At 39.2% G+C, this 26,947-nt stretch overlaps 1 protein-coding gene across 9 annotated transcripts; it reads right to left on the bottom strand.

The window, feature by feature from the left end:
* Nucleotides 1–3,923: 3,923 nt before the first annotated feature.
* LOC124689923 (exportin-7-like) lies at nt 3,924–19,263 on the bottom strand. Of its 9 annotated transcripts, none has more exons than XM_047223411.1 (31): nt 19,135–19,247; nt 17,921–17,948; nt 17,442–17,661; nt 17,045–17,355; nt 16,272–16,432; nt 15,549–15,614; nt 14,300–14,429; nt 14,095–14,201; nt 13,895–13,990; nt 13,371–13,494; nt 13,001–13,068; nt 12,041–12,127; nt 11,773–11,925; nt 11,594–11,680; nt 11,334–11,393; nt 11,147–11,268; nt 10,978–11,065; nt 10,189–10,293; nt 9,988–10,092; nt 9,866–9,918; nt 9,712–9,775; nt 9,489–9,623; nt 9,295–9,407; nt 9,113–9,206; nt 8,768–8,987; nt 7,628–7,758; nt 6,580–6,732; nt 6,192–6,329; nt 6,021–6,119; nt 5,859–5,897; nt 3,924–4,866 (listed from the first exon to the last, which is right to left on the bottom strand). In XM_047223411.1, exons 4-31 carry the CDS (start codon nt 17,292–17,294, stop codon nt 4,729–4,731), a joined length of 3,186 nt encoding a protein of 1,061 aa, XP_047079367.1. In that variant the 5' UTR covers nt 17,295–17,355; nt 17,442–17,661; nt 17,921–17,948; nt 19,135–19,247; the 3' UTR covers nt 3,924–4,728. The 9 variants fall into 9 exon arrangements, with proteins under 9 accessions (XP_047079367.1, XP_047079374.1, XP_047079388.1 ...); XM_047223418.1 differs by having other exon boundaries at nt 14,095–14,204; nt 14,312–14,429; XM_047223432.1 differs by having other exon boundaries at nt 14,312–14,429.
* Nucleotides 19,264–26,947: the final 7,684 nt, after the last annotated feature.

Raw genomic sequence — 26,947 nt, 5'->3', positions numbered from 1 at the left:
GTATCGTGATTGCAGGGTTGCTTGAGAGGGATATCTTTGACCTCTTCCTCCCTGAGTTCGATAAACCTTGGGTGATCCACTTAAGGGAAAACTTGCTGCTGTTCTACAAACCTCTGCTCTTGGAGGCCCAACATTGTCTACAGGAATAGAAGCGTGCGTAGACATCACCGCTCTAGACGCTCGCCTGGGCTTCGAGATGGCTAGGAGGTATTGGAAGCTAGTTGGCTACAATAGCCATGTTAATCGTCTCAATATTTAAAGATGATGAGATATTGGTAGGGGGACAAAAATTCTGCCATTTGACACACTTAGTTGTGGCGCACCTTGGTGCACCACAGCTTGGTGCGCCACTAGAATGCCAAGAGTGGTGCGCCACTCCTAATCTTTCTATTCTTAATAGGTGATCCCATTTTCCTGCACATGCAAGGTATCCACCTCATCATGTATCTACAAGCAATTCTAGACTGCCACCTCAACAATCTTGCCACTTGGTGAATGACACCTCAGCCCACCCCAGCCTGCCGATTGATCTCCTCTTAGAGCTAGCTCATGCAGATCTTAATTCTTAAATTTTCCTTAACATCTGTTTGTCTCCCTCCGTTGTTTCTCCTCACGTTACTTTACTGTGACACAAAACCTAGGTACTGAATGTGGCCATTAATTTTCAGCGGGATTCACAGTCTGTGCACTTTGCCTCAAATACAAGAAATTAAAGCACAAGAAACGGTAGGAAGTAATCACGCGGAAGAAACTAATGGTGGTAGCCAAGCAGTCAGCCTCACCATTTTTAAACAGTTTAGTGCTGACAAGACTCCATGTCTCCATACAATCCCAAAAACCTCAGCATTACAGTAGGGTGCCATGGTTTGGATCTACGTTCATGAGCCGGCCTCCAACACGATGCCCGACGAGATATTTCCTGCCTTTTTAATCTTCGCATGCATCTTCTACTGCCCTTTCCTGTTACGATTTTCTATGTTTCTGCACATCGATTGATGATTGTTTTTTCATATTCTTCTTCTTTAGATAAGTCATGGTGGACAACTATTGGTACTACATCGTTACTGGATCCCTTCCGCTTGCAATGCCCTACAAGCATCGACAAAATTGGGTATGTATGCTCCAGCTTATATTACCTAAATCACGATGTAATTCGATTTGAAAAACTGACACAACTTATATTAACAAATTTGTCAGAGTTGCGATGGCGCTGGAAGCGATACGAACATCCACCGGCAGAAGAGCCACCATGTGCACCACAGTTCGAGTGCATGTCCCAGCGATTAATTTGGAAAAGCTGACATGTTTATGTGTTGCTGTGATTTATTTTAAGATAAAATAGAACATCTCATAAGATCGATTTTTTTACATCACCATATTTGCTGTTATGGATGGTATATGTTGGACCATTCGATCCTACTTATGTAGTTCGTGCTTTACATTTTTTGTGAGGAAACGCCATTCCATTAAGTGTAATAAGAAATTCTTTTATATCCCTATTAAGGTGCATGCTTCTTACACTATTTATGAAAGGTAAAACCAGAACACATTCATTTTATTTATGTTTGTTCGAGTTGATAAAACATCATCTTCAAAAAAAAAACTGAACAAAGTTTCCGCAGCAAGGCACGGGGTATCATCTAGTTGTATCAAAATTTCAAGCCCATGCAAAGACGTAGAAAAAAACTTGGCGCACCACAAACCATGAATACGTCCATAAATAAGTATTTGTTCGCCACTGTTAAGTTTTTTTCTAGTGGCGCACTGGTTTGTGGTGCGTCACTATATAGCAGTGGCGCACCAAAACTATAATGCGCCACTACTACCGATATTGTAGCTAGCTGTTTTCCGTAGTAGTGCCATTTTTCGCACACTGCCGCATCGCCCGCTGGTCTGGCCGCAGAAGGGCGTCCCATGCTAGTCGCACTCAAATTTACTATGTTGTATGGACGTATTCGTCAATATTCTAGTGTCTTTTTACCTATTACTGTTCAATTATTTTATATCATCAATAAAGCAGAGCGAGTCTTTGCCCCCAAACAAAAAAAATAATGAACCGTTTGGTGCACGGACCGTTCATCCCAACGGAGGAAAAAGTATGTGTTGTATGGACGAATTCACATCATCATACTTCAGTAATAGTTGATTCTAGACCTCCCGCAACGAAAAAGTATTGCAAAAATTGGCCTCTCAGCGGAAAAAGGTTGCATGATTTGACAAAATAACATAATACTACGTAACACAACATAATAAATTATTTATTTCTGCTTTAGGAATGCTATATTTCTTTTTGGAATACATAGTAAAACATTACTTGTTCAGTTACTCTAAATAATTTCACCCAGTGTAGCAAATCTTGCATTTGCATTGGCTTCCACCGCACCGAGCGGCATGGTAAGAGCCACGGCTTTGTTTTGCTGAGTCAGCACAAGCCAACGCGCAAAGAGGTTTGATGCAAAAGAGTGCGCCCAGATCTTCTATGGTGCAATGATCTGTGGAAAATACAAACACAACATGTTTGTGAAGGTTATTACATATTTGCCCATAAAATGTCGTAAATTCCTATCGTGTAGAAAATTTACTCACTCCATCTAAATAGATAAAATCAACTCGAAGTCCTATAACATATACTTGAGATGACAATAACAAAACATAAAACACACCTGCTGAAGCTGGATTTCCTAAGAACAGAAGCAGCACAACGAGAACACATGTGGCCCGTGCATCCATCACAAACTACTCCACTAACACAACGATGCTGCTTATGCTAATGTATGTTTTCGAGAACACTGTTGCGTGGTGTGAAGAATCGAACAAACTGTCATCTTATAGACTTCTTGAGAAAGGTGGAAATGGAAAGCAGGTAATGTGAGATTTACAGAAAAGGATGCGAATAAGGCCATTGAATTCCATTTTAATATTTCTATGTACAGCAGTACATTTTATTATATTTTTTCGTAATTACAGATTGATGGAACACATATATGTATATGTGACATCTTAACGATCATTACTGGAATAAAATAAAGAGACGTCTAGCACATCTCAATTCGGCGCATAGAAAAATGCATTGTGTATTCTTCAAATTAATTTAGGTGTAAGAATAGATTCTTTCCTAAGTAGAACCAGCTCACCATGGCAATATAAAACAATTGTCTCATGTAATGCTTCATCCATTCCAAAAAAAAAAGTTAACGCCGAATTTTCTAGATACACATGTATCTACACTAGTTTTAGTATGTAGATACACACGAATCTGGACAATGTGTAAATTAATTTGAAATGTTGGGAGTAGTAACTAAAGAATACCAAACACATGGCTAAATTTATCCGAATGATTCCGTACATTATAATTCAGGTTACCATGGCAATATAATTAAAGCTATAGTTGATCAAATTTTTCGTCAAAGTTGCGTCTTAGGAAACATGTATGTCTTATTCATGGAAACAGAGGTAATATCTAGTTGGAGGAAAACAGCAAAACATCAAACAATTGAAAATATCTGAAGAAGCCTACTATTCCCAAATTAGATCTCATATGTGCTTTGCACCGGATAGCAATAGCATCCAGCATTTGCATAAATAACGAACAGAGATTCTCACAACAAAGGAATAATTGTCTCACGTACATCGTTTGCAAATCTCAGAATAAAGTTCATACATTATATTCGTTAGCCCCGAATTTATAGAAGGAGGAGAAATAGTTTGAAAAGGCAAAAGGATGGGTGCATTTGCCCAACTCAACGGAGGCACTATTTTATCAGTTAGTTACCCGCCGCTTGAAGGTGGTCTGATAATCAACCTGTGCATAACTTAATAATGATGAAAAGAAACTCAGTCGAAAATGATACGCCAGCTATTGTCGCCTATTATCCCACATGCATGGCGAATTAGTCAGGCTAATGTGACTGTTTATCCTTTCAAAAAAAAATGCCAAATGTTTCAAATCACCGGTGTTATGGAGCATATACAAGAGATACATAATTACAACATATTGGCAAAAGAATGGCCAGAAAGGTACAAAAAGGTAGGAAAGCCTCACATATACTAGCATTAATCAGGAACCTACTTTGTACCAAGTACTAGTTTGAAGTCATGCTGAGCGAAGCACGAGAATCACTCCAGTCCAGAGGCCAGCACAAATCAAGACCTTCCACTCCCAAACTCTTGAAATGGAACAATATTGCACAGCACCAAACGAAACAAATTGGCTACCAGGACATAAACCTGCATAAAACCATCAAAAGGAAACATCGACAGAGACAACAATCTATAGGGAGGACAGCCTGATTTGTACAAAAGATCTTCCCTTCCACCCAGACTATCATTTTCCACCCTTCAGCTAGCCAACATGGCCATTTACATGACTTTCCTTCTAACTTTTTAACCAATGAATTAGGTAAGTGAAGGCTGTTGTCCCCCTAACAACTTGGGGAAACGGCAATCACGATGAATGTTGCTATATAAGCAAAGGGATGCAGAGCTAAATCAAGTCAGTCCCCACCATTCACCATTCTGATACGGATAACTAAGAGATTTACAACTGCTTTTCACCACAGCATGCAGCAACAGAACCCTTGATCCTTCCAGCCAACGAAAGCTAAACTGAGTTTTTTTAGAACAATTTTTTTCCCCAACAAATGGTGATTCCTAAGATGAAAACAAGCTGGGTATTTACAGCAAAGCAGAAGCACCTCCTCCAACTGGCAGCTAATTCTGAAACGACTGCTACTTCGCTCGGAAATCATGCCTGAATGTTGTAAGGTTCTGAGTGAATCTATCTCTGTTCTTCGGTTCCAGGCTCCTTGTGACATCAGTCATGAGCTTATCGAAGCACTGTGAGAGGCGTTGTTGCTGCTCTACAGCCTGCACCAAACAAGTGCATTAGTTATTTAGTTCTCATGCCTATGCTTTTTGTTGGTTACAGCAGTAAAAAAAATCCTATTGAATTGATCTAAAATAGTTCACCCAGTAGGCCAGTATGTTATTTTTATTTTCACATTTGCTACTTGAACATAGGTGATTCTCATACTATATAAAGTTGTCAAAAACGGTTCAAATAGAAAGAAATATAGGCGCTCTTCCGTCACCAACTTGGTACCCATGCAAAATCATGATGCCGCAACGTAAGTTCAATAGACTGCAGCCTATAGCACATCCATTTTACAAAACATTACTGGTACTTTAAAATGTCAGAGCTTGGGTAGTCCATCTTCTACTGAACATTTTCTGCAAGAACTATTCTATAGGGGTCGTACTAAAGGGACCATTTTAAGGAAGTTACTGATTCTGCAATATGATGATGCTTCATGATGTATTTAAATCTTCTGGTACAATCCTGAAAATTAAAACCACCTAAATAGAACACCTAGTAGTACAGAACCTGGCCTTTTTGAGTTACATCAAGTATGTGCTCAGGTGTACCATCTATTTCATAAAGGTGTAGCTATTAATACCAAAGATTTACGCAGAACTGGATATGCAACATGGTAGTCATAAAATAATCTCAATTATAGTTTCCCAATAAATTTGTTTCATCAAAATCATAAAAGCAACAATTTTCCAGAAGTTCATTTTTGTCTTAAAAGTGGTTTTTATGTGTCAGTTTAATTATGTGACAACATCACATACCATAAAGTGAAGGTTTTGTAACAGCTTAAGTGCTCAAGTGTAGCTTTGTGACAGTTCTGCTAAATAGTGCAGTTTTCTGATATTTACTCAAGAAAACTATGTCCTCTCACCATCAACGTAAATAAAGCCTTACTGGCAACAACTTAGTAAGAGGGGAGGAGAGAATGTACAATAAGAGGGGAGTAGAGAATGTATAATGAACTTAGAACAAAGGTGCACACACTAACCTGTGACGCTAATATCTGTGCTCTCAGATCACTAAACATCTGCACACCAAAATAAAAGCAAATCAAAATTTACAAAGATGATTAAACTGGGAAGAACAAAAACGAGAACAGAACATGAGTAATAATGACATATTAACAATAACAATAACATTATGCAGGCACCTGTTCACTGATCATTATTAAACTCAGTATTGGTCTACTGAGACTCCACTGGTTACCCGCATCCTCGAAGATAATGATTTCAAAAAGTGTCTTTAGTATCTGTTGCAAAAACAATGTTATTATCACATAGTACCTTTTCAGAATATGGTGGAGAAGGTTAGCATCACAAACCTGAGGAAATAAACTGGGGAACTCCCCAATATGCCGAGCAAGATTCAGTGCAGCTGGTGATGGAGGGTTATCACCAGCAGTTATATTAGCTATATTGTTAAAATAGAAAGCTGCCAAGCTATCAATGGCGGAAGCGCACTGCCAAAATGAAAAGGCAGAATTCAGTATACTTATTAGAGAAGTACTCCCTCCGGTCCAAAAAGATCAAGGCGGAGCTAACACAACATCAGCGTATAGATATGTACACTCTCGCGTCGATTAAATCCGACTGGAGGTCGTACAATGGTACTATACAAGCTTTCATAGCAACATAGAGTAATGAACTAGCTTCAGGCAAACGCACACTGACAATACGCACAAAAGTGGTAAAAGATCCATAGAGACATACCTGTGTTGATATCCCCGTATCTAATCCTTTTAAGCCAGATTCAAGTGTGCTGACAATATGCACGAAGGTGCTTGTATCCAAATTGAGAACAGAACTGATAGTGATATGGTTGTTGAACATAACTTCCATGTATCCATAGTATGCTTTTGATAGCTGAAACAAACCAATAGATTATTCTGATTGATTCTAAATTTCTACAGATGAAATGTAAAATAGACGCATCTCGCTGACCATAAAAGGGGGTTCTCATAAGATCTGCATCACTGTCCAGATTCATGTATTTGCAAATGACCAAACCAAACAAATCTGGCCTACGTATCTACTGCCTGATGGTTTAATTAACAAACAGGATCCAAACTACAAAACCAAGGATATTGCTAACTATTGAGACATGACCTATCATACCAGCATACGGCAAAAATACAAGCTATCAAGAACAAAGGATATGACTTGCCATCCAGACTCCTATTTCTCTACTTATATACTTATAAGAAGCATAGAATGGTAGGGGTTGGAATACGGATGCAACATCAAAGATTCCTGAAACAGCTTCACGAAAAGATCCTGGACCCCAGTATTTTGCCATAGATCATTTCATGTTTGCCTCGCGTCATTACTATGAGCTTTTACTTGACATTTTTTCTGAATTTTCATTTTGGCACATATATAATTATCGAATGGTACCCCTTAATATACACTTGTCAAAATAGTACAAATGTGAAACAGCAATTCTGCCCTGAATATAGAAATCCCGACTTAACCAAGGTCCGTATTAAAAAAAAACAATAATGTATTGACATTATGGGATTAATTTTATAAAACAAAACTAACTCAACCGCATTCGTGCTAAAATTTAGGTCAAGTTTGTAATGACCAAACTGTTGCCTCTGCTAATGATCAATGTCCATTGTTCCTATGCTCGTTCAGTGCTATAGAACTTATCACAAATATTTTCAGATAGCTAACAAACATAATAAGCTAAGCAGTCGCATATGGCAGCAAACAAATGAGAACTAAATTACCAATGACAGCATGAATAATTGAGTACCTTTTTAAATGTCAATATATCAGACAGTGGAATTGACAGCGTCATCTTCAAAGATATATCAAGGGCATCTGCGAGAGCTCTGTCACCATAAAGCTCAAACACACCAAAATTGACATAGTTCCCACATAAGGCTGCAAATACAATTGAAGTGAATGTCAATCACAAGAACAGTAAATATCAGCAAGGAACTAGAAGTCTGCAATGTGAGTTTAATATTTTGAAGTGAACAAAGTAAAAGCATAGTAATAGGCTCACAAAGTGGAACACAGACAATATTCAACTTTGTGTAACAAACTATTATTGCATTTTAATTCTAATAATGCAAACAAAACTAAGGTTCATAGCACAGCCACACGAGATCTTCCTAGAACCTGGCCAAGAATAACAGAATTCGAATAGAATTATTTCCCACCAATAGGCTTCCGTAGAACTAGCCAAAAATTTAGCAGTACACAAATTTTGCGAATTAAAATCTCAACTCAGAATATTTTGGTTCAGGGTAACCATAGCTGAGGTAACTTGTTGCATTAAAATATAATCTCATTGGGAATAGCGAACTCTTCTTAGCCAGTTTGCAAAGGAACAGGAGGAACCAGCTACTTGCAGTTTTCCACTTGTGTTGCAAGGTCTGAACCCTCATCAAAACAGTTAACAAGGTCCCAATCCAACACGAATGTTCAGTAGTGCAATATTTAAAATTATAATATTCACATTCCTGACAAATCATATCAAAATAGAGCTGCCTATCAAAATATAATTACTTTCATGACTTGCACTAGAAAAATAGGAAAAGTTGGACCAAAGCGAAAAATACAAAATGGCTGGTTGGGGAAGTTGGACTACCAAAATCCAGGTCAACCCCAAATGCAGCATTTTGACAGTTGAACCGTATTCTGTACTGGAAGTACAAAACAGTCATGTAAATCCTCAAACACTGTCCACTGGAGCCAATTTGAATAACAAAACTAACAAATTTCCCACTAGGCTAGTACAGAGTGCACATGTATAAGGATCGCTTTCAAATGGCTGAAGCAGGTTTACTACGAAAGTAGTTCAAATAATGAAACTGGCATCATTATAAAATGTAAGCAACGTGCAGTTATAAAACAGCATGCATCAAAACACAATTCATATACTCACCCCTTGAAAGAACAGTCAATGAAATCCATATGCCTTTGTATTTTCTTGCATAAATATCAGTGCCATTTGGAAGTAATAGAATCCTTGAACCATAAGCCACAATAAGCTTGCTTATCTCTCGAAACAGTAGGATCCCATTTGGTGATGACGAATCAAACGTCAATCGCTGAGCTTTGTTCAAAACAAATTCAGCCATGAACTTGAATAAAGGTGTGGTAACCTGCACGTGATGATGTTTTAGAGGAACTGAATAAAAGATTTATAGAATCAGATTCTAGGTAATAAAAGTAGGCTTAATAACAGCAAAGAGTTCTCAAAAATGTAACAGTAGTAAAGATTGGTGACCTCTGGTTCATCTGTCAACAGGGAAATGGCTCTCAATAGAAGCGGCATGCGAGATGGATACAACCATTCAAATAGGAGCCCGTAAGTCCTGCGGCTGGATCACATCAACAAAGGCGCAATTAGTTTCCAAAACTTAGGAGCTGTTACATACTTTTATACTAATGTATGTTCACAGAATTCACCTATTTGTGGCCATCGCAATGCCTCGTAGATCTCTCATCAAACCAGTAAATGCGTACTTTACAGCATCAGTCCGGAAAGCAGCATCGGCACTTGCCTCTAAATTAACTGCAATCTATAGTGAAAACAAAGAACAAAATCAGAAAAAAAATGTGATAAAAAGTATAATATTACCATAAAACAACTAGTTATGGACCTGCAGAAGTGGCTCCATGAAAGTGCGGAATTTTATTGGGCCATCTTCCATGAAGACCAGGGAGCCAAGGATGTAGTAGAAGTTCGTTCTACTGCGGACACACCTGTATTCATCAAGAAACGGAAAATTTTCCCGCTGGCAGGATGAATAGTGAAAATGAAACATTTATGAGACTGAGGAGCACAGAGATCATATGAAACAAAAGCTAGTGCGAGGCACTTACAGAATGATTTGACATGATGAACTTTGTACTCTCCAACTTGAGAAGAAGCTTTCCAGTCATATAGCTGCTACGTCAATACAAACAGGAGTTCTCATCATGCTGAACATGGCAACATGAGAGAATGGAAACTAAATACATAAAACTACAAGTTTACCCAGATGCGAGGTCCTGGAACAGTGCCAGAGTATGATCAATTACATCCTCACACTGTAAACACATCAAAGGTCAGCAAGAACTTATAGATCAAAATCAAAGTTGAAGTCAGTAGATACTCACCTCAGCGTAGCACTTGAGATTTGTAGCTATTTTCCCAACAATAACGTTGAGTAAAACTAAATGATCAGTCAGTCCAAGAAGCTCAGACAATCTTGCATACAACTGCTGCAGCAAAGAATCAATGCTTTATGATATGGCAGGAAGGTATATCAAAATGCTGCAAACAATATAATCTGTCATCGGAGTTTGCTTTTTCTGAACCTTTGAAGAATGCATGGCTTGGTCACCTACATAGGATCTTCTGAAATTTTGCACAAAGATAAGAATAGCTCGATCAAGCCTTTGCTTGCTTAATTCTTGATATCTCTGCAAGGAGAATATAATCAGTTCTCATTCTTCCATTCACTCAATAATCTTCTGAGAGCAAAGCCATAAAAGGAGGACAGAAAAACATAAAAATCAGGCAAGTACAGCAAGATAGCAATATTACTGCCTTGGTAGGACAAGTGGGGAACAGGAAACCAAGGCAGGAAAATGGCTTTAGGATCAGTTGTTGTGCTAATCTTTACTGATTGTAGTAGGATTTTCCATTACAACCTAAACGAAAATGCTTTCAGTAAATAGTGTATCCAAAAACAAAATTTAAGTGCTTTTGAGAAGCCACCGCAACGCCAAACAAACCACAATCTTAGCTGCCATGGAGATTGTGTTTTGCTGCATGATATATGGTTATTTTTGAAAGTTAATCCAGTCTAGAGCAACTATCAACACAATGCAACCCACTAAAGTATTACTAGGACCTATGCATGGAAAAGTTTTGAGTCAGCAAGAGGCAATATCTGTCAAGTACGATGTCTGCATATGAAACCAACATTTATTAGTTAAAAGTCATCCTAAACCATAGTATTCTTCAAAATTAGATTTTTCTAAAAAATGGAAAAAAAAACATCCTATAGCAGATAGCCTTAGAATTGGAAAATCATCATGCCTGCAAGCACATTTACTAGGCAGCTCGCCATTCATGTCAAGTGACAAAAAAATTCATCTAACCTGTGCATGCCCCCCTGTATCGGTAATATTTATCAATTGTAACACTCGGGCTGCAAGTTCTGCGTCGAATAACTCCTGTGAATCTTGGCTGCAGAAGAAAATAAAAAAACTTATTTATGGAAGGAATAGCACAAAAATGGCAACCAATCAAATAAACTCAATTGCTCACCTGCAACCAACAGTCTGTCTTATCTTGAGAATGGCTGCAATTATGTGGACCATCCATGCAATCTGCCCTTCAATGACAGAAAGCTCAGCTACATCTCCAGGAGCAGTTAATCTTGACCTTGCCTGTTTAAGTATTGAGTTTGAGTCTCTTCTGGAAAACAATAACTCATGAAACAGCACTGTCATACCGTATAAGCTTGTAGAAGAGGCTCCATGATATTTATGATGAAAAGGCTACAGCTTTCGTACTGCAACTCAACAAAAGAAAATAATAATCAGGGCATGAAATATGAAACAATTTATGCAAGTCCAGAAATTCCAAGAACAAGGCATCTTACTTCCAGTCAACCACGATTTCAAAATTGAAGTCAAATCAAGTTTTGAACAGAAAGATATCGTTTTAAAAATCAGAAAGCAACATTCATGGAATCATGACATAACAGCAAACCTTGAATCGGCAAAGATAAGGAAGACTCTCCAGCTGATCCTGGAGACCTTCGGCATTATCCAACGGATTGTCTAAATCTGATGAGGCCTGTGATGAACAGAAACAAGAAAATAATAAGAATGATGTTTAATATTTGACTGAAATAGAAAGAGCAATTGATCCCTCACATAAGAAAGTACCTGAACAGAATTAATTCTGGAAGTGATAAAACCTTCCGTAATTTTGGGTACAGTTTCATCTAGCAGACTTGGTGTATCGCCTTTCAAGTAAGGCAAAGATGTCACCAGCCTTGACCAAAGGCTTAAAAGATAGTATACACTGTTACTGGCCCACTGCAAAATGATTAATCAATGGGATACCAAAGTCATAACATGCACAACAATTAACAATAATTAGTAACTGAACAATCAACAATAATTAGTAACTGAGCAAGATAGACAGACAAACCTGCCATGATAGCAATGATTTAGTTGTAAATTCTGCTACAAGACCAATCCATTCGCCATAAAACTCAACACTCAGAAGCTCTGATAACTGCAAACAAAATTGTCACAAATGGGTTTATTCCTAGCCTGAAAGATGCCACTATTATTGTGAGACATCACACGTGGATCATATAACAAGTACAAACATGATGTAAAATATTTGAGTTTTTGCCCAAAATGGATAACAACCAAATCGCTTGGAAGTTAATGCTGAGGCCCTCTCAAGCAGACAGAGATTAGATTCAGAAAAATAAACTAACATCACAGAACAAATATGATACAGTTTGACAAAATGTTGATTCAGCGATAAACCATATATTCAGTTGCTTTATACTCCGCAAGTATCACAACCAAACAAACTCTGAATAGGAAAGCATCATTCAAATTATATTTTTCACTTCCACACGTGTACAACATGAACATAACAGCAAAACAATGATAAGCCATAGCTCACTGATGTGAGGTGTATTTGGTAACAAAATTTGGACCTGTCACAATATCAAATTTAGAAATGCCATTTTCAGGCAAACAAGTCATGCATGAGGGAGCGAGCCATATCCACAATACTTCATTCAGGGCATATGACAAGGATAATGAACATGATACAAATTTGTTGTTCCATCTAGTACAGCAATGTTTATTTGGCTCAACCTCATAAAGAATACATCAGCAGTCACAGCAAAGAATGATGAAACTCAAGTGTAACTGGTTAACTGTTTTTCTTCAAGGTGATGCTAAAAGAAACTGAGAAGCTACAACACAAAAAATTTGCATCCAAAATCACTATCGTTTCCCCATAGGAAAGGTTTGTATGTATTCTAACAAATACTAAAAGATAAAAAAAAAATACAAACATCTCCTTGGTGACAGAACAGGCAAGAATGAAGTAGGGTCATTCTTAATTAAGTAACAGAGTCAGAACCTGATAATTCACTTTAAAACGTCCCAGGAGACGGCAGAACTCATGGTAGTTCCCATGATCAGCAAGACCTGTAAATGGTAAATCAAAGAAATTACTTAAAATCATTTTTTAAGAACTACAGCACGAAGTGCCTCAACCACTTTGGCTTCTCTTGCAAAATACATTATAGATATGACTTGTAATTAGTTCCATTACATGCTTTAGGTTAACAAAACTAGTCATTGGTTAATCAACTTTTGGGAGACTACTAAATGCTTAAATAAAGGATAAAAGGCTTTTCTTCCTTCCATTAAAGGAACTTCAATCTAAGACCATTGTCAAGAAATAGCACTAATCACAATCTTGCAAGCAAAAACTGCAAGTGGTATACCTTGGCCTGTTTGGAGTATCTCCCTGGTGCCTGACATCAGATGAGAGAGAAACTGGGACCTCGCAGGGTCCTCCACAAAAAGACTACGCCTGACAGAAGCAAGCCTGACAAGACATTCTAAAGCCTGTTGAAAAATAAGTCCATGAACACATCCATAAGTAATACATTTCTTGGGAAGGAAAAAAAAGATACGTTTGGATGTGGGTGATTGGGCTTAGATTTAATTGAACAGCCCCAAAAGGAAGGGACCGGAAGATGTCAAATTCACAGCAAAAATAAAATAAGCTCCTCAGAAATATAGTGCTGTTACATCAAAGACAATCAAAATACTCAAGCACCAGCACTTGTGACTTACAGGTTGCAGTAGCTAGTAACTTACCAATACTATATTTGCAAGTTGTACTAGTAATCAGCCAATCAGAAGCTAGTTCAAAAATGCTCTTTCCAATTAACAAACAAACCACTAAGAAATAAATCTGCAGCATGTGCCAATGCAATATTCAAATCACTCATCAAAAGTATACCTCTTTGGAAACAGTTGTATCATTGACTTTGTAGTAATCGAAAAAAATCTGGACAGTTGAAGGATCTTGAAGGAGAGGCCTCCAGGATGCAGGAAGCTGCATGAAGATAATAATATGTGTGAACTACAAGAGGCAAATGTGCTGAAGGATAAGAGGTAGGTTGGCACAAAGGAAAGCTAACAATTAAGCAATCAATATACCTGCACTGTTCCAAATTCTTCAGAGCTCTCATCCACTGGTGAACCAACAAAGTCAAATGACAAGCACCTCAACGCAAGAGAAATAGGAACACGCCTTAGGTCATCTGCTACTGTAGTTAAGTAGAATTGTGTTAAATGATGTGAACGAAATCGGTATGTATTCTAATATGACCTACTGGAATGACATGTCCTGCTCAAATAATACCTGGAAAGTTACCTTCACTCTTCAGTTGGTGTAATGAGGTAAGAGAAATTTGGAAGATCTGCAGAAGAAACTGGTCTTTGAATGAGGTTGCAATTTTTCTGTGAAGCGACAAGGGCATTGCAGAGTTTGCCTGCGTGCATAAGCAAAGAAAATAGAATTCAAGTTAGTTTCCAAAATGAACAGAGAGCAGTCAACTGCATGCTGATAAACTTTATTGGTCTAACTCGAGTAGTTCTTCTGAATAACATAAGCCTTGGTCCGCCATGTATGCAAATGGAATTCCATTTGTGAGTTGAAGTAACGTTCAATCATCTACCAAGAAGTATACGACAAAAGGCGGAAGAAGGAAAGGAGAAGGCCATAAAAAATATGTGCATGACGGGACAGGCCATATCAACAGTGGGTGGGGGCACGACAGATGATCGGCAAATATATTTGGCCTTCTCCGCTAGTAATTGAGTGAGGTCCCACCCATGTCACCACCTATTACGAATAAATACTAAGGCCCTTCTAAAAATAGTGGACACGTGGACTCCATATCCATACAAGGTATGGAGTAATTAGAGAAGTTATCCCAAAATAAAGAGAGCACACCTACATACTATGGACACAATCCAGTAATTAATCTCTAAATATGAACTAAATACAGGATGTCTGGTGAAGAGACCAAATTTGAGTGATAGCCCTTTGATCTGGTGAATGATCAGGATGCTTGGATCTGCTTTCCACCTTTCCCAATATGTTCGAAACTTTTAACTTGTGACTTTCTATATTAGCATGGAGATAGTGAAGATTAAACTTCAATGCACCAACCATCGCTATTAATATATACGAACTTATTAATATCAGTGGGATAAACAGTAATAGTCCGGTCATTTGCGACTGTGTATTGTCATTTTGAATGCAAACACTAACTTTTTGTTATGTACAGTCGGTAAGTCTGCGGTATTCACAAGTATGTACTCTGCTATGCAGTCTTGACGTCCTATGAAAATAGGTGCAAGCGGCTTTCATATGCACTATACAAGCTAGGCATCTGAGACAATAACGTTGCGCATGACAAATAGTTTTGGACAACAAGATTTTCTCCAGCATGATACAAACAACCATGTCAGCACCTCTTTTGGGAGCAACATCTGATAACTAAATCAATCAATATTCTAAGAATAAACACAAACTCATCATACTGGATAGGGAAGAAACCACTTATGGTAACTAGATTGGCAATACATTGTTTTCCAGATCTCACCTGGTTCATTTCCATTACGAGAAAATTTAGTATCTTCAATCCTATCAAATAGTGATCCTGGGATGCCTGAAGATATAACATATAAGCATAAGCAGCATTTCAGTACAAAAAAATGAGGTAACTTTCGACATGGCATGATTTAAAAAATTACCACATGATTTATTTAATTATTTATTTTGGCAAAAATCTGCTTATCATTCGATTACCCTTTTCAGTACTAAGGTTGCATGCTGAAGACATGCGATCAGGTTTTACCATGAACAAGACTTTGCATGCTAAAAGTGGAGGTGTTTCTAAAAGTACATCTCATCAGAATGACTTGTTACCCGGTCTTCCGTATCTGGAAATAACTATACTAGTACAATTATCTAGCTGAAGAATGTGCAATTGGCCAATTTTGAAGAAATAAATATACATAGCAAAATGTGATAGAATAATTTAAAACAACCCATCAGGCATTAAAGCACTATATATTTTTCTTACAATTATTTTGATTTAGTTAAAATGTTTAAGACTCCAAACAATTGCATACACAAACTCAGATTAATCACAGCTGGTTATATTTCAACTCGGGTTGGTCGGAAGAGAAGGTTTCACTAACCTATGCTTATGTCATGATACAAAACAACTTTAAGCAGCTATGAAGTCCTTACTTAATACTCATATCTATGTGATAGGCTATTAGGTAACTTCCATACAAAACAAATCGTAAGGCATACTTACAAGAGCTAAGAAATCTGTTGCTTCTTTGAAAATCTCTCTGAATCTGTCATCATCAAGCCATCCAAATTTTGTTATCCGACAAACAAGCTGAATTAGGGAAACAATCACAAAGTTCTGCAATTTAGGTCCTCTTGCCGCAAGATAGTTCATGACATAATTCCCTTCACACAGATCACAAACAGGTTAGTCCAAAACTAGCAATAGAAGTGGCACGGACATAAGTATGTTTAACAAGGTGACTACAGATAAATAAGTCCATTTCAGCTAAATTGCAGAAACATGGAAACAGAGGATAAAATGAAAATAAATACTCATACATTCCAGCTATGCTACAGAAGCATAAAAAACAGGCTATAAAATGAAGTTACGTGAATTATCATTTTCACCTATGCTCCACTGTTACAGAAGCATAGCTGTTTTTGAAGACAAAACAGAAGTAAATTGGGGATCAAGAAAACGACAAAACCTACGCATATAGTAACTTAAACTGAACATCATCATAAACATACAGCTACTTTGTACGGTTGACAAAACAGAAGTAAATTGGGAATCAAGAAAACGACAAAACCTACGCATATAGTAACTTAAACTGAACATCATCATAAACGTACAGCTACTTTGTACGGTTGCATGAAAAGTACGACACGCGCCTTGTGTGTGAACATATAGAAGAAGACATAAATGCCAACATGCCATGCAGATGCGACAAAATTGGAAGAACAAAAATTGAATGATATGAGATATAATGCATTATGTCGGAAAAGAAACATTACGGATATCCAGGCGCAGTTGCAAAGAAAGGCTGCGGTCGGAGACTTGCTTCAACAAGCTTGTACTGGCCAGCATCAAGGCGTACGGAGTTGATGCATTGTCCAATATATACTGGCACTGTGAAATGTAGTCACTGTTCTCTGAGAAGCACTTGAGGGTGCTTTCTGCATGTGCTCTCTCAGCGGAGTCTCTAGAATTGTACAGCTTTTCACACAACACCTCTAGCTGCGCTAGGCTCTCCATTGAGGACATGAACAAGGAGCTCCAATTCCCCGATAGAGCGAGTATCCAGGGTTTAATATGCCACCGGGTTCTGAATTAATATGCATGAATGTTCATCACCAAGGTTCGAAATTAATGCGTTAGGGTATTCGGTTCAATAGGGAACTTAAAAAGTACCATAAGAGCTTTGAAGCTGAAATATATGATTCTAGCACAGGAAGACGGAACGTCAAAATACATTCATATTACAAGAGAAATGTTTCAACAACAGAGTTTTCTCATGTACAGTCTTTCCAGTGAAGCTTAATCAAAGATTACGACCCAAGAAACAAGAGAAAAACACCTAACAAAGACTTAAATCGCCAATACCAGCCACAATCAGCCTGGGGTGAATGATCTGCATGAATGGAAATGCGAGACTCAGTGACGGCTAAAGAAGCACAATGGCAAGATAATCATCTACCTAGAATTTTTTTTTTCTGTTGCAGTTGCTAACCATTCAATTTCATAACATGCACAAATACGCTGTAACACAGGCATCCAGGGGCACAGCAAATCATATAATGGCAATATGACAAACTTAAAAATAACTAGTATATGATGCATCGGTTAAGATGTTGTATTTTATGCAGCAAAAACAAAAACTAGATGTATACCAGCCACAATCAGCCTGGGGTGAGTGATCTGCACGAATGGAAATGCGAGACTCAGTGATGGCTAAATAAGCAGAATGGCAAGATAATCATCTACCAAGAAAATTTTGTTGCAGTTGCTGACCATTCAATTTCATAGCATGCACAAATACACTGTAACACAGACATCCAGGGGCACAGCAAAACATATAATGGCAGTATGACCAACTTAAAATAGCTATATGATGCATCAGTTAAGATGTTGTATCTTATGCAGCAAAACCAAACACATGACATGTATAGCACAACCTTAAAAAACCATTCTATTTTAGATACACTGTAACACAGACATCCAGGGGCACAGCAAATGATATAATGGCAATATGACCAAGTTAAAAATAACTAGTATATGATGCATCTGCTAAGATGTTGTATCTTATGCAGCAAAACCAAACACATGACATGTATAGCACAACCTTAAAAACCCATTCTATTTTAGATACCCTGTAACACAGACATCCAGGGGCACAGCAAATCATGTAATGGCAATATGACAAGCTTAAGAATAACTAGTATATGATACATCTGCTAAGATGTTCTATCTTATGGAGCAAAAGCAAACACATGACATGTATAGCAGCAGCACAACAGAACATCATGAGATGGCAACCAGTTATTTAGACCAGGTAATACTTGCTTCCTTTGCTATGCAAATCATATTTATAAAACACATTCCAGCATTTATGCACATGAGCAGAAGGATCGGAGCACATAAAACTTGCCGTACGATTCCTAATCATCAAATCAGTTTTATGGGATTGTGCATCGGAAGTCTGTTTTACTTGGCCACCTTATCCAAAGGATCTAAAGCACATGACAAGCCACGGGAAAGCGGAACCGAAGATCCGATCAGCATCCGCGAACCAAAACCAAGCTATCATCTACCCCGTAAGCGTCCTCGGAGGATCCGGCAAAGTCCCCAGACTTCCGTCGAGATCCCCCGAGTCCCGAGCAGCCCCGTTGTGAACAGGCCGAATTCCGTGGCATTCCGATCCTAAAACGCCGAAGCGGGCACCGCGGCGGCGCCGCCACGGGCCCGATCAAGCGCCCCGCCCCCCCCCCTGCGGCGAGGCGAAATCGCGGCGGCAGAGGCAAGGCAAGTTCTACGGTACGCGTCGGACAGCAAAAAAAGCATGGCGGGCCGCGGCGATCGGGGTGGTGCCGTTGCCGTAGTCTACCTTATCCCCGGTGCGTGCGTGCGTGCTGAATCCGCGGAGGTGAGTGTCGGACGGCGGTGGTGGTGGCTAGGTCTACGGCGTGGGGATCGGAGGCGTGCGTTTTGGGGGTGCGGTGGGGTGTGGGAAACGGAAATGGGGGAGGAGCTAAATAGGACGATGGATGGGAGTGGGAGGCGATGATGTGCTGCGCCTGCGCTGTGGACTTTGCGTCTACACATTTCTCACCTAGGGTTCTGCCACGCACTGGCACAGCTTTGCTTGCGCTAGCCTATCGTCCGTTACTGCTTGCTTACCACAACTGTTCTGTTTTTTTCCCATTCACTTCCTGCAAAAAAGTATGGCTTTGCCAGCAGTACAAGCTTCTAGATATAAAACTTTTATTATTGTTTAATTTCGTGCATTTATGAGAAGATATTGGTGTGCATTTCTGCAAATTTTTCAGTATCTTCCTCCTATCGTACATTAATTGGTATTATTGGTATTCATTAGTTGGCTTGAGTAAACATGATCTTGAAAGATATTGTCAATAACTATAGCCCTACGAGATGAGAGAAGATAAGTATTCACCGAGTAAAGATATCCCCCAAGATTAAAGCCATGTCTAGTAGAGATCCTTTTTTTTGCGAACAAGAAGAGGGTCCTCGAAGAAGGACCGTGGAAGTTGCCATTAATTCATTGTCGGTGCAGACTGATTTACATGGAGGACCTCAAAGAAAAAGAAAATTAAAACATGGCCCTTAACTTTTGCACCAAAGACCCTAGAACAGAAAAGGAAAAAAAGCAATCAAGTCCAGGTCTTCTCCCGGCTCCTTCTCCACCGATCTGTCGACGACGCATCCGACCACAGCACCATCGAGGACTAGGCCACTTCGAGTACTACGACGGGAGCACGCCGCATCGGAGCCAGAGGGCCTCCAAAGTGGCACAAAGGCCTGGAGGTAGAATAACACCTTTTGCTAGCAGGAAACTTGGAGAGCAGAAGTACCCGTTGTCAACGACCAGGGTGGGACCAGCCTCCTCCCGGCCATCGAGGTCGATGGCATCCATGTCGCCGAGGATTCACTCCCAACAAAGATGTGGAGTAGCCGCCTCATCGACCCGAAATCACAACAGCAAACAAGAACGGTTGTGTATGAACTCCACAGAGCAACCTTCCAAACTTCCCTTGAGGAATCTGCAGTCGCTGGCCCACTCCACCGCCCGCCACCACGACGGTCTGGAAGAACACGGCCAGGAGGAACAGAATCCTCACGAACCACGACCTTATTCATGGAGATACCTAAGCTCATCCACCTCGCCTCCAACTCCAACCTCCAGAGAACGGCGGTGGGGAAGAAGAGTCCTATCCAACACCGGATTTGGCCAAGAACCAGTGCACAACTCCAAATATCCACAAGGAAGAGAAACGGCGTAAGGCCAAACCTAAATCTAATCCTAACTACGGTTGTACATAGGGTGGGACCCTCACCTTTCTCGTCATCGATCGCTGCCGAAGAGGAGAGGGGACGGGCCAGCGTCCCTAGATCTAGCGGGGAGGCGAAGCTACAAAGAGGAGGGGTGGGGGAGGTCTATCTATGGGGGGGCGGGGGTGGAGTGTTTAGTAGAGACTCGTTGCCTCTAATTCCTTGGATTCACCCACCAGTATCAACGAATATATATACGACATCAAATGTATTTATTTAAATATAAATCCACTTTTGAAGCTCTCCTTAAAACTCAATCCATGTGTGCTTACCACAAACATAATTGTAAACAGTGTAGATGCTTTAGGACAAAAACATATGGGAAGAAAAGGAGAGAAAGTTGGTGAGAAATATAAATATTTTACGTGCACTACTTTCAAATAATACATATATATTAAATCATGTTTTGGCACTCCTTCCCTATCTAGTCTCTATCCTTTGTGAGACGGCGGGTATTCTCTTTGTTTTTGTCGATACGCATGTATATGTCCTTTGTAGATATGGAAGTATGATTACATGCATCTAATGTCGATCAAACGTGTCTTAGGAGAATGCAATGACAACTAACCAAGTAAAGGATTCTTCTGGATCGAGTCATTGACTAGCACGCTACTGAGTGTTTGTCATATGAAGAAATTTATGCGTGCTTCTTCCATATAAGATAACCCACATAAATTGTTATTGGCAAAGTTATCACTTGTTTATGGTCGAATCAAAAGGGGAGATAATGAAGCACATAAGACCTAACACATTGAACCCCATTGAAAGGGTACGAGATGTGCATGTTGTTAAGATTGGAGGACTACAACTATCAAATATACATCAAAACAATAGGTTACCAAACAAAGATTGACATCTGAAAATGAACGTTGGTACAAATTTATATGTGTAAAATGTTGCCCGTGTTTGATTATGGCATTATTTGCTATAGTTTATGTTAGGAACTTCTTAAACTTAGGATTTTGTGGAGCGCTGATAAAATTGAGGCTTTCGCTGTTAGTACATAAATAGGGCCAGTCATGGTTACAAGGGAAAACTTTAAGTAGTGAATATCCCATTCTACCAAGTTGTAAAAAAAAGTCTCCTTGTAGCATGTTTTTGTCTCGGCCTCTCGGGGGTTGATAATTGCATGTCCGATATGACCTGGATTGTGTTACAAAATCATAACAAGCTCAAACATCCCTGTTTAAAAAACATCTCAAACATCCTAACAAAAATTGTAGAACATAGACTCAGTTTAACACAAAAAAATGAAACACATAGCAAACATAAAATGGCAACATATATTATGCAATCACCTTTGTTGTTTGATCTACACAATCATCATTTTAATAGCGATGCCAATTTTTCGAGAAGGATCCTTAAAACAAGTAACCATGTCATGTGAAGGTTATTTTAGTACCTTTACTCAAATTATACTAGAATAAATAAAAGTTCAATTAAATATTAATGGTATAATGTTGTGCTTGTTTTATTTTTAAATAATTTTCATATTTGGTATGTCTACTTGTAACGTAAAACAAGTGCTAACTTAAGGTTTTCATATAGTAAAGTTTAAAAATAAACCTACAACCTTTTTCCTTGATATGCCAAGTCATTTGGCACTTAAATGATGTGACTATGTGGGTTGCACCACAAAGGGAGGTTGCATGGCATATGTTTTCATCATTGATATGGATCGACCTAATTCTTATGTATAGTTAAGAAGATATGTCATGTATCAAATGGCCACCATTCGATTATCCACGCATCTTGGATCTTTTGCGTGTGGATAGTTTTGTAACCAACTACAACGAAGCACGAAATATTGCACGTTAAAAAAGGTATATATTTAAAAAAAAAATCATAAATTTCTTTAACTTTGTTCATTTTAGTTCTATGAAACTACCAAAAAAAAGTCTAAAATGCTACCAAGATGCATTTTCCACTAGTTGTTTATCACTAGTCATGTGCCTCTGTTTCTCTCCCTCCCTATCCTCAAGATCGACGATGATCTTACGTGACAGGGGAGTTCAAATCTGGCAACGCCATATGACAAGAGGTGCAGAGGACTCCTATGTCCATTCTATGAATGTTGTGATGATGTTGCAAGATACGGTAGACATCTCATTAGGGCATGTACACTGGGGTGACGTCTGTGTTCTCTTAGAGCTGGCACATAGGACTTTTGTTGAGTTGAAGGAGAGAGAATAGAGAAAGAGAAGGTTGCTTTTCCTTAGCTAAGCGGTGATCCCTTAGAAAATAAGGGAAGGCGAGTTTCACCATTGTATCACATGTCTTCCACTCTTCCCTTAGTAAGATGATTTTCTACCAAAATTTAATTAATTCTCATTGAATTTAAGGGATGACAATAAGATATAATGAATTGTACATGTTATAGCTATTGCCTTCTGTAGATGATGTGGATGGCTAAGGAAAGATGTTCCTTCCCTACCATTGTACATGTCCTTACGTCGTAAATCGATCCATTTTTTATGTACCAAATATGCACATCTTCTCTTCTAGACTTGATAGTGTTTTTTCTCTAGATATCACATGTACAGTGGACCGACCAAAGTCACGTAATGGTTTCCCTTTTTTGCATTGCGCCTTATAACTATATTAAGTTTCACCATAATTCAATATGTGTGCCTAATAAGAACCACCAGTACCACCACTTTTCTCAATCATGGTAATGAATAGTGGATTACTTAGTGCATATCTATATCACCCTCTTCATCAACCTACTTGAGTAGTCAGATCAAGCATACAATAATAGTGATACATAGCTCTATTGTAATTTCTACTCTATGTTGAGGCACATATGTGCACGTGGCACATTACAGAAATCCAAACCCTATAGAAATTGAATGGAATGTTGGTAAGGAATAAGGTGGGGAGATCCATATATAGTGGTAATGTTCTAAGTTCTTAAAGACACATTGCATGAAAGATACTTTGGCTAAACACTCAACCATACTCGAATCGTCGTATTTTTGCGTGAATGTCCAAGCGTAGTAGTTATTAACAAAAAAATCATTTTCATCCTCATAATTCTGGCATTTTAAGTGTGTTTAAAGCATGTTTGTTCGAAGTATTAACCTGGACTACTACATGAGGTGATTTTTTTACTAGTGGATTTAATGGCCCTTGTCACACATGTTAAAATATGTTGATAGATAATACTTAAGGACCACAAGACTCTTTGGCTTTGACACCAAAATATCCAGTCATCCTTATTCTATCTACCCCTCTGTGTGAAGTATTGAGGCACATGAACTCGTTGACTCTTCTTCATGGCGTGCACAATTGCACAAAGGATAGGAGAAGCATTGCATCTATTTATTTGCCTCCATGAGAACTTGCACAAGGAGGAAATAAGAATTTTGGGAAGCTCGTGTTTGTGCAACCACTCATTGCATTTGCATCCCTTCTTCATTGCATCAAACTTACGCCAAGCCTAGTCGAAACTATGAATGCTTGATGACATTGACCAATCCTTGACAGAGAGAGAGAGAGGGAGGTAGTTTGTGTGATTTCTGTGATATTTGTCAACTTGATTTTCTTGCTGCTAGATCTAGTTTTTGCGTTATTGGTTTACTATGAATTGTACTCCTCAGTATTCCTCAAAACTAAAATGTCCTGGTAAGGAAGCAGCCATGCATCCTTGTAATTGACATGGTCATCTATTAACTTCCTTTTGTACATAAATTAACCATTTCTGAAATACACACACACACCACCACCACCATTTCTTTCACTCCATGGACCAAATAGATCCAAGGTTGATCTTACGATGGTGTTCACATTGTCTTTAATTGGGTGTTTGTTCCAAGTGTTTTTGTCATGCTATTTGTTAGAATTCTTGTTGATATTACTACCTTGTGTTTTTTCTTGTTTAAATGTCCCGAGGTTCAATGTAATCTTTAAATCACATGTTGTGTTCATTAAAAAAATGTTTCGGTGTGGACAGTGGAGAAGCTTGACAATTTTTTCTCGAGGAGGGGGGCGAGTTGAAGGGGGGCTTGAAGACAACCTATGTGTAAAATTAAAGCACTGTTTGATATCTAAGACATACAATTAAGGCTATTGATAGGTATTGTTTATAGTAGGGTAGGAGGCATGTCTCGCTTTGGCCATCGAGAAGCTCCTGACCTAGGTGTAGGTTTGATCGATAACCTAGGACATGTATTTCTTTTGTTGATGTTGAACAATCGAGAGTAATTTTAGTTGAAGTTTATATAATGTTTAGGGTTCGAAGTGAACCTACCGTTCCTCCCCTATAAACTTCATTCCTAAAGATAAAAACATCCTAAAGAGAAAAAAAAATGTAAAATGGCCTTGTACGAATAGATGAGATATACCTAAGGTTACAGTGTAAAGCCTTTTCACATGATGTATGCTTCATAGGGTCACCCTCTATGTGTGTATTGTTATGGAATACGAAAGTCGTAGGGCGCGGCACCCTGGAGACATGATCGCGAAATTGGAGGTTTGATACGTCTCTGACGTATCGATAATTTCTTATGTTCCATGCCACATTATTGATGATATCTACATGTTTTATGCACACTTTATGTCATATTTGTGCATTTTCTGGAACTAACCTATTAACAAGATGCCGAAGAGCCGATTGCTCGTTTTCTGCTGTTTTTGGTTTCAGAAATCCTAGTAAAGAAATATTCTCGGAATTGGACGAAATCAACGCCCAGGGTCCTATTTTGCCACGAAGCTTCCAGAGGACCGAAGGAGAGTCGAAGTGGGGCCACGAGGCGCCGCCACACTAGGGCGGCGCGGCCTAGGTCTTGGTCGCGCCAGCCTGGCGTGTGGGGCCCTCGTGTGGCCCCCCGCGTTGCCCTTCCGCCTACTTAAAGCCCCCGTCGCGAAACCCCCAGTACCGAGAGCCACGATACGGAAAACCTTACTGAGACGCCGCCGCCGCCAATCCCATCTCGGGGGATTCTGGAGATCTCCTCCGGCACCCTGGCCGGAGAGGGGATTCATCTCCCGGAGGACTCTTCACCGCCATGGTCGCCTCCGGAGTGATGAGTGAGTAGTTCACCCCTGGACTATGGGTCCATAGCAGTAGCTAGATGGTTGTCTTCTCCTCATTGTGCTTCATTGTTGGATCTTGTGAGCTGCCTAACATGATCAAGATCATCTATCTGTAATTCTATATGTTGTGTTTGTCGGGATCCGATGGATAGAGAATACTATGTTATGTTAATTATCAAGTTATTACCTATGTGTTGTTTATGATCTTGCATGCTCTCCGTTATTACTAGAGGCTCGGCCAAGTTTTTGCTCTTAACTCCAAGAGGGAGTATTTATGCTCGATAGTGGGTTCATGCCTCCATTGAATGCGGGACGAGTGACAGAAAGTTCTAAGGTTGTGGATGTGCTGTTGCCACTAGGGATAAAACATTGATGCTATGTCTAAGGATGTAGTTATTGATTACATTACGCACCATACTTAATGCAATTGTCAGTTGTTTTGCAACTTAATACTGGAAGGGGTTCGGATGATAACCTGAAGGTGGACTTTTTAGGCATAGATGCATGCTGGATAGCGGTCTATGTACTTTGTCGTAATGCCCAATTAAATCTCACTATATTTATCATGACATGTATGTGCATTGTTATGCCCTCTCTATTTGTCAATTGCCCGACTGTAATTTGTTCACCCAACATGCTTTTATCTTATGGGAGAGACACCTCTAGTGAACTGTGGACCCCGGTCCTATTCTTTACATCGCATACAATCTACCGCAATACTTGTTTTATCTGTTTTCTGCAAACAATCATCTTCCACACAATACGGTTAATCCTTTGTTACAGCAAGCCGGTGAGATTGACAACCTCACTCGTTTCGTTGGGGCAAAGTACTTTGGTTGTGTTGTGCAGGTTCCACGTTGGCACCGGAATCTCTGGTGTTGCGCCGCACTACATCCCGCCGCCATCAACCTTCAACGTGCTTCTTGACTCCTACTGGTTCGATTAAACCTTGGTTTCTTACTAAGGGAAACTTGTTGCTGTGCGCATCACACCTTCCTCTTGGGGTTCCCAACGGACGTGTCAACTACACGCATCAAGCAAATTTCTGGCGCCGTTGCCGGGGAGATCAAGACACGCTCGCAAGGGGAGTCTCCACTTCCCAATCTCTTTACTTTGTTTTTGTCTTGCTTTATTTTATTTACTACTTTGTTTGCTGCATTATATCAAAACACAAAAAAATTAGTTGCTAGCTTTACTTTATTTACTGTCTTGCTTTCTATATTTAAAACACACAAAAATTAGTTACTTGCATTTACTTTATCTAGTTTGCTTTATTTACTACTGTTAAAATGGCCACCCCTGAAAATACTAAGTTG

Source organism: Lolium rigidum, chromosome 1 (genome assembly GCF_022539505.1).
Source record: "Lolium rigidum isolate FL_2022 chromosome 1, APGP_CSIRO_Lrig_0.1, whole genome shotgun sequence".
Taxonomy (NCBI): Eukaryota; Viridiplantae; Streptophyta; class Magnoliopsida; order Poales; family Poaceae; genus Lolium; species Lolium rigidum.
The sequence above is the reverse complement of the archived record's forward strand: the minus strand, read 5'-3'. Positions and strand labels throughout refer to the sequence as shown.

Coding starts and splice junctions, on each gene's coding strand:
- LOC124689923 (XM_047223384.1), bottom strand. CDS start 17,294: ATGTCCTCAATGGAGAGCCTAGCGCAGCTAGAGGTGTTGTGTGAAAAG. Junction 10,093..10,188: donor AAGCCATGCATTCTTCAAAG/GTTCAGAAAAAG, acceptor TCTTTGCTGCAG/CAGTTGTATGCAAGATTGTC. Junction 6,330..6,579: donor ATACGGGGATATCAACACAG/GTATGTCTCTAT, acceptor TCATTTTGGCAG/TGCGCTTCCGCCATTGATAG.